Source organism: Haemorhous mexicanus, chromosome 6 (genome assembly GCF_027477595.1).
Source record: "Haemorhous mexicanus isolate bHaeMex1 chromosome 6, bHaeMex1.pri, whole genome shotgun sequence".
Lineage (NCBI taxonomy): Eukaryota > Metazoa > Chordata > Aves > Passeriformes > Fringillidae > Haemorhous > Haemorhous mexicanus.
In genome coordinates this window covers 21,614,395-21,622,851 of record NC_082346.1, presented here as the reverse complement: position 1 = coordinate 21,622,851, position 8,457 = coordinate 21,614,395, and the positions used below count along the sequence as shown (strand labels likewise).

At 39.7% G+C, this 8,457-nt stretch overlaps 1 protein-coding gene across 34 annotated transcripts in view; it reads right to left on the bottom strand.

The window, feature by feature from the left end:
- Nucleotides 1-3,270: 3,270 nt before the first annotated feature.
- CD44 (CD44 molecule (Indian blood group)) overlaps nucleotides 3,271-8,457 on the bottom strand; it is a 53,697-nt gene continuing 48,510 nt past the window's right edge. For all 34 annotated transcript variants that reach the window (XM_059849208.1, XM_059849229.1, XM_059849233.1 and 31 more), the window contains one exon: nucleotides 3,271-6,676. In XM_059849208.1, coding sequence (XP_059705191.1) covers nucleotides 6,460-6,676 — 217 coding nt within the window. In that variant the 3' untranslated portion in view covers nucleotides 3,271-6,459. The remainder of the gene's footprint in view (nucleotides 6,677-8,457) is intronic.

The following is an 8,457-nucleotide window of genomic DNA, read 5'->3' as shown; positions in this document are numbered from 1 at the left end:
TTGTGGATCCAAAAAATAAAAGGAGCCCAACATTTGCTCTGAGGATTGTCTCACTGATGGCTGTAGTCCACACCATGTGCAGGAGCATTCTTCTCTCCCTTGGTGTGCAGTTGTCAGCTGAGATCACTGTGCCTCGTGTATGGGGCTCAGCTGTCATGGACCCACCTTAGATAAACTCAGCTGCAGGAAACTCTCTGCCCAAGCTAGCTCTGGGAAGGTGCTGCTAGCAACCTGCAGCAGCAGCCCTGAACAGGATGCTTGCTTTCAAAAAAAGTACTTTGATAAATCTAAATCTAAATCTAAGTATAAATATAAACATAAATATAAATAATATAAATATAAACTCAGACTTAAACCACATCATGGGGCAGAACAGTTTATTACTGTTTCTTATAAGAAAAAATGGAAGCGTGGAATCTCAATTCATGCAAGGGAAAATGTGATCACTGAAAATGATCTAAGGGGGCTTTTTTTAGATTTATCCAGGAAAATAAAGCCTTCTGTCCTGCCAGAAGCTAGATGATGTACACTTCATGACTACAAGTAAATTTAGAATAAACACTAAAACTCAGCTGTATCAAAGCCATTTGGTACCAAACATTACCAAACAATTTATACACTTCCACATGAGACTGGCAATATGGGTGTTAAAGCAGACTCTATCCTACCACAACTGCCCAAGGCAAGGCTTTCAGATACCAGGTACAAAATTTAGAGCCTCCAGAAAAGTGGAAAATGCCTTATTGCATCCCCCTCTGCCCTGGGTTGCTCTGAGAGTTACAGGGACTTCAGGACAAACTCAGCAGACCTAAAAGCTTCTGGATATGCAGAGTCTCCACTGCCTATGAGCCATGTGCTGCTTTACCCCTGCCAGCCTAGGTACCCCTCATCTCAGCTGGGCCTCAGCTTCAGCACCAGCAGAAAGCTGCTGCTGACCTAAATCCTAAGTTAAATGGGTGTTTGAGTGAGCCTTTTCCTTAATTAAAAAAAAAAATAAAAAATGCTGGAGGCTTTTCTGTAAATGGACTTAAATTTATGACATCTTAGACTTGAACAATCCTGTTTTGATGTAAATTTGCATATCTTTTTTTTCCAGTGGGACCATAAATTACTGCTAAGAATTTCATTTTAGTACAAAGGGAAAGCTATACTATGTATTAGACATGGAGAATCTTCCCCCACCAAAAAAACCCCAACCAAAAAACCACCAAAAAAAAACACCTCAAAAAATACCCAAAACAAAACAAAAATAAAAAAGGAAATTTGTACAGCTGTATCTTTTATCTGGAATATTAAAACTAGCTGAAACAATGTCAGTTTCTGAGAAAAAAAGTCATCTTCTTTTTTGACAGTTTTTGTGGACTTTTTTTGATCCAAGACTTCATAATTTTTAAAATTTTCTTTTAAAGAAAAACTAAAGGAATTCACATCACAGTTCAGTGCACACCTTTTTGTGGCAGAGAACTTATAAAGGTGGGTCTCATTCCCCCACTTTTTCATCCAAGACACTTTTTCCAGTAGAGTAGGAATGAATAAATTCCTTGTAATAAAACTTTTTAAATAAAAAGTCTGAGACTCCTTGAAGGTGTCACTCAGACAAAACCTTTCTATTGGTTGCTGGAACCATGCAGACAAAATTGAAAGGCTGTGTTTAAAGCACAGGTAAAGCTTTCACTGCCCCTGCTTTACCTGCACTTTAGCAATAGTCAGCTGTCCTGAGGTCAGGAGAGCTGCTTTGATGGTGGATTCTCTTCTAGAGTTTGAACTTTTAAAAACCCCTGTGCAGCAGCTCACTTGACCAATGTGAAGATCTGGATCAGTCTTGCACTTTCAAAACAGGAAGACAAGCAAGGAGCAGAATTGTCCCATCCCACTGTTAGAGGAGTCAGGGAGGATTCCTTCTGATAGATTTCTTGGATGAAAACGATGCCCAAAAGCAGCAAATCCCTGAGAACCATTTATTGATAGAGGAAGGATATGGTTCTGACCAGAGTGGGATAGAAAAGAGACCAGAGAGAGAAAAAGGCAGATGGAGAGAATAACTGCTTTTATCTGCCGAGGCTGCTCCCACAGCTCCATTTCCCAGGCAGTTTTTCCCAGGCATCCTTGACACCTGGCATGTGTCAGGGCTTTCAGCACCCCTACAGTCCCTGCAGTAATTTTTCACCTCCTGTGTAATATATGTTAAGGCATAAATAAAAATCAAACCAGCCCCCCTCAGAAATGTTTTTGAAATCTTGCCTTTACTAACCTTACTCCAAAGGGGTGAGAAAGAGAAGACAAAAAGTGCAGTCTCTGTGCTGTACAGAACACACTGTCACTCATCTTGCCTAAATTTGCCTCTCCTCACTGCCACAGCTGCTTGCCCCCAGCATGGGGGATGCCACATGCAGCAGGGCATAGCAACAGTGAGAAATGAGCTACCAGGGGAAAATTCAAAATCAGTTTGCAAATGAGGTGGTAGATTTGGAGGATGACTTGGAGGTGGGGGAGGTTCACAGGAAAAGGCTCTTTTTTCCTACTCAGAGTTGTGAAATCTTTGAGTGCCAGAGTGCTGGGGGTGTTGAAGGTACTTTCCCAGTTGTAGTAGAGAAATTTCACTTTCCCTTTACATCCTTTCCCAGAAATTGTGCTCTCCCTCCATCATGAACCCCCCAGATTCATGCCCAAAACACCTTTGCACAATTTTTTCCACCCTTAAGGAACAGGAATTTTGTCACCCACTCCCACACAGCTGGAACCACACCCCAAGGGAACAGCCCTTTTCCTGCCACCTTTTGTCCTTTTCCCCTCCCCAGAGAAGTAGTCAGAACCTGTGGTTACCAGAAGGGCTGGTATTTTTCTACTCAGAGCTCCTGCAGAGACTCAGAGGCATTAGACCCTCGAACTGTTTAATAAAGCTTAAGAAATAATTATTGTCTAATGGCCTAATATAGCTTAAAATAAACCCATTAATTGCTGACTTACCCTGGTGTCTTTGTATGTGGAGGCAGAACACAATTCTCAGAGGATTTATTTCCTTCATCTACAGAAGGAATAATTAGGACCAGCCCCAACCAGAATGATATGTGCTAAAGAGACACTTGGCAATTGTCTCCTAAAAATATTCCAGGCAAAATGCTTCAAACTAATTAGTACAGAGGCTGTTGTTGTTGACAAGGGACACACAAAAATCATCCCTATCATATGAAAGACTGCAAAAGTACAGTTTTGGAACTGGTATTGTGGAAAGGGTTTCACATCCACAAAGGTAGACATGACAGCTGCACATCCTTTCTCTGCTTTAATCAAATATTCCTTTTCAGAGCTTCAAGGAAATACAGATGAAACAATCAGCCTGCATTGCTTCATGAAAATATGACATTCCCATAAAACATACAGAGACTCTCTTAAATACGCTCGCTGCTTTAGACAGTATTTCCACTGGTCTGGATCACATTTATTTGAAACTTTTCAAGACAAAAGAATTAACAGAAGCTGATCACAGGCTCCTTAGCATTTTTAGGAGAGATCCTCATTCTTCTTAGGCACCAAGCAAGGATAGACCAAGATGCAGTGAGAGTTGTCAGTCACAGCTGATTTGTCTGCCAGCATCCGGAGGAAGGGCTGGACCTTGCTGGGTGCTGTGCTTTTCAAATGGTGGGTCTGTGAGCCAGGAAGGGTCCTCAAGATCTTACTGGGTTGATCTTAAATGGAACCAAGCTGTTGTAGCTGCTGTCTGCTTCTGGGGTAAAGCTGAGCTCATCACTCACTCCCAGAGCACCTGCGGAGCCCGTGGGAGCCCAGCAGAGCAGAGCAGGTCACACAGCATTCACCTCAGCCTGACTTGGAATTTGCAAGCAGAAAAAATGATCACAGCACTCAACATGACTATCCAGCTGAAGACTTCTCTCCCACTAACAGCTGGACTTACATTTCATCCTCAGTGTGGAATCAGGTTTATTTTGGAAGCTTCTTTTAAAGTCCGATGTGTTTTTAGCAATACTATTTCTAGTTACAATTTAGAGATGGCATTTTCTTTAATTCTGATTAATCTGTTAAATAAATATGCAAATATATCAAGTGCTCTATATAAAAATACATACACACAACAAACAACCCCTCATAATAAAAGCAAGATTAATAAAAATATGTACTGTATTATACATATGAAATGGCAGTCTAGTTTCAAAACTAAAATGAAACAATTACACGTAAGTCACAGGACATAATCTAAAAAGAATCAGCATATATAAAATAATGGCATTGCCCCTTGAGCATCTCTCATTTAAAAATATACAAAGAACCCAACCAGTGTTGCCTGTGCTTTTATATCCACTGACTGTAAGATAAATTACGAAGAAGTTTGTGGATTTCTTCATTCAATATCTGAACAGGGAGATTAATAACGTGCCACAGATTTTTTTGGTTTTTTAAAAGAGAAGTTTAGCCTCCAAGACAGTGAAATACATCCTTCACACTGAGACCTATATTCAGTTAGGATTTAAAGATTTTTAATTCTTACTCTGGGTCTCCATACTTAGTGGAATGAGTACCTAACACCAGTTTAAACAGAGCCTTCAGCAGATCATTTTGATTTCTCATGACAAATAGAAAAGTGTGCTTAAAAACATTAAACAAAAATCAATGCACTCTTCACAGATGAAATATCTGACCTGCATAAAGTCAGAAAACATCCTGTGTGTATTTTAAAACATCACCTTGTCTTGGGACTTTTTGCCCAGGTGTAAATTGCCCTGAGCAGATCTGCCAGCAGATACTTGAGGGCACTTGAGCATTTCCATGAAGCACATGGGAAACTGCTGGAGGGCTGTGACTCAGAAATATAATCAACAGTCTTGTGCTTTATGTTCCAGTAAAGATCAGTGCTAGCTAAAGTCAGTATTTAGCCAGCTGAATATTCATCCTCCAAACTGCTTCAGATGGAGAACATAATATAACATCCTTTAGCAGAGCAGTTTCAAAGACAGGGACTGTGGTCAGTGAACAGAACTCCTGAACAGCCCTGCCACAGACCATCCACATCCCACAGCTGACACAGACCAACATTTTTCCCTGCATTTCCAGGGGGGTGTCCAATTAGAAGTTACAATTCTCCCTCCATTCCAATAAGCTTTCATAAAAATGGCACAGAGCACTGGTAGTAAATAATTGTTTTCCTGACAATTCATATCAATATAATGCACAGCATCATAGCTTCATACAAATACTTTACATAACAGACACAAAAGGACATAACAAAAGCATGTAACAATGCAGCTCAGCTACTCTACTATATTACATGGCTGGGAAGAGTTTCCTTTACTTTGCTTTGATCTTTTCTGTAGAAATTGAACTTCTGGTACCACAAAGCAAGCAATGTTTCTTTTTGGTGTTCTTAAAAAGCTGATGGAAAAAATGTAGATTAAACAGAATTCAGAGGAAATGAGCGAGATCGTAGAAAAGCAGCTTTTAAAATATCAGTAATCTTGGAAAATATAATAGTTATAGGGGAAAAAATTCAATAGGCTCAGCATCTCCTTAGTAAAATGGAGCACAATATGGAGACCTGTTTTCAAGAATAAAATACTGTCAGCTTCCCTAGTGATCTCAATTGCTTGATTTGTGCATTTTTGATAGAGCTGGGGTCATTTTGTTTTATTCATTATATTAACTAGCAGGCTCATTAAAAACATGCACAAACTTGGACCAATGAAAGAGGTGGGGAAAAGAGCAATGAACACCTCAAAAACTGAAGGACAGTTGTACAGGTTGCAAGGATAATGAAGAATTGAAGTTTATTATGTTTCAGCTCGTGTTTTCATGCCTTTATTACCCCTCCTGAGAAGACTTGCTGTATGTCCATAAATATTTAATAAGAGAGATAAATAAATTTTGTCCTTCTGGGTTTCCTTTGTTGCAGACCAAGCCACACATAATTATAAAATGTCACTTTTTGTTTATACTGGCAGATTTTGAATGTACCCACAGCTGTTCCTGGCTGGAAGGCATTTCTGAAGGATTCTGCTGTTGCAGATATTGTAGAAGATGCCTTTTGGGTTTAAACTTAATTTTTTTACTCTTGACATTTTTCCTCACTTATTTCTCTACCATAGCATGTTTAATACTTTAAATATCTGTAAGATGGAGTGACTGGGTACTTCTTTATCTTCACACAGTGAAGACCTTCCATCTGGGGAATAATGATGTAGACTTGTATGCCTCCTAACATCCAGGACACAGTGAGAGTCCTCTGTGAAGGGGCTGAGAACTGAAAACATTACACGACTCTTGGGGGTGTACTTCAGAAAGTACATGTCAATTTTTAAACTCAGACATCATTGCAAAGTGACTAAAAAGAAATAGAATTTATGCTTATGTTCAAAAGACATCAGTAGCACAGTGCATCTGTGAATTCCTGTTCAAGTTCCACATGATTTTGGTTTCCCCAGCCCTGCTCTGCTTGGCAGTGTTGTACCATTACACTCCAGTCTTCATGTCAAACTCGTGATGATTTTGTGTTTCGTTAACAGTCAGGAATTCATCACATGCTTGTGTTCGGTCATTTGACTGTTCTTTATGAACCAAGTGCACCATTTCTTGTGATTTACTGATATCTCCATTTAATTCACTTGTCTTCCTGTCCTCCACTGCCCCTTTGCCATTGTTAATCACTAGCTTTTTCTTCTGCCCACATCTAGAAAGAAATAAAAATAAAATATTATAAATAGAGTATAACAAAAATAATAAAAAACTGAAGGTCAGTATTTAGGAAAAGGTGATTGGAAATTAAACTTGTGTATGCCAGTGCAGAGTTAAATCATACAAAGCGTAAAGTTTCTCCATATTGCATGTTTTATTTTTGAAAGCATCCACCATTATATGCATAAAATTTATCAGGAGCTCACTCATCTAATTTATATTCACTGTTACTACATATGGCAAAAACATTCATTACTGAAGGCTATAAATTTTTTTCTGTAACTTGAATTTATCCACATTTGTGAACTTTGTAAATAGCCCCACTACGAGGACACCTTCAAAATCCAGGCTTGGGAGCACAGCTTTGAAAATTCACAAATTCTTAAGGAAGCAGAAAATCTGGATCAAGCTCTCACCTCATGAAACAAGGCAACTGTTTTTTCCTTTGTATTAGCATGTCAAGCTTAGAAGCCATCCGACAGCAAGGAAATATGGAGAACTATTCTAGCTGCTGCGTGCAGCAGAGCTCCTTGGGATGATGTTCAGGCAGGAAATAGGTACTGTGCTTTTAAAGTTACACTTGCTGCAGGGCTGCCCAATAAACTTTATACGTAGCTCTGAATCAGAGCACACGTGCACACACACAATCTTTAGAAGAGTCACCAGTCCAAAGCTGATGCACACTGGTTATGGTGGGCTGGGCATCCTTCAGTGCAGTAAAAAAGCACTACTTACACAGCTGTCAGATTTACTGTTAGCTGACTCCCTGGCTACACAGTGCTGGACATCCTACTTGTCCTCAAACAGCCTCATGTAAAGTGAATGTGCAGAGCCCAGCATGCCTAAGAGGGACAATGTGTCTGTGAAGTTGGACTTTAAAGTCCTTTCTTCTTAAATGAAGCGTATTTATTCCTGAAGGACTGATTTGGCTGCTCAGTTTTACTAAGATGCTTCTGAAATAGCATTTTTTTCATGCCTACTGACTCATAGATGAAGGTTATTTTATCTGAAGTAGCTCAGTTCACTCTGCTAATGTTACACACACCCTTGGGAATGATTTCCTGCTCTGCAGCCATAAAATGCCAAAAGACACCAACAAGGAGCTGTGGAGCTCCACAGCCTCTTAAAAGAGCAGCTCAGAGTGCTCTGCAACCAAGAGAGTAGGAAAAAATGTGCTCACTGCTTCCTGCACAAAAATCTCCACATATTATATAGTCATTCTGATGAAAAAGGATTTAAAATCCAACATTCAAGTAGCAAATAGGTACTCTGTTAAAAAGCTCAATTTTAACATTCAAGTAGCAAAAAGCTGTTGAAGATAATTTGGAATCGACCTCAGAACAGGCCCCAGAGAAAAGAAAGAGGTAAGAATATTATAACCCATCCTTTAGGCTAGAGTTTTTCCAATTTCCCAGCTAATTTTGCACAGATCATTGCATTACTTTTCACTCCTCAGCTTCCTCATCTGTGAAATGGAGTACATAAAGCTACTGAGAGCTCTGAGAGCAATGTTAGCATACATGCTTGTGACTGCCAGCTGTGATACTGGCTCTTGCTCAGAAGAAACAGAGTAGCAGGTTTCCACAGAATCCCTACCATTGTCTAAGACAGCCCTTCACAGTGCACACAGACAATGCTTTAATGGTGGAGGATTATTCCTGGCTCATCCTGTGCTTGTCACTGTCTGTGTTCATCTCACAACTTCCACTCTCTGTGAACACGATTTTCCCATTAATAACTAATAGACAGAGGGCCATCAATTTTCTGTGATCTATA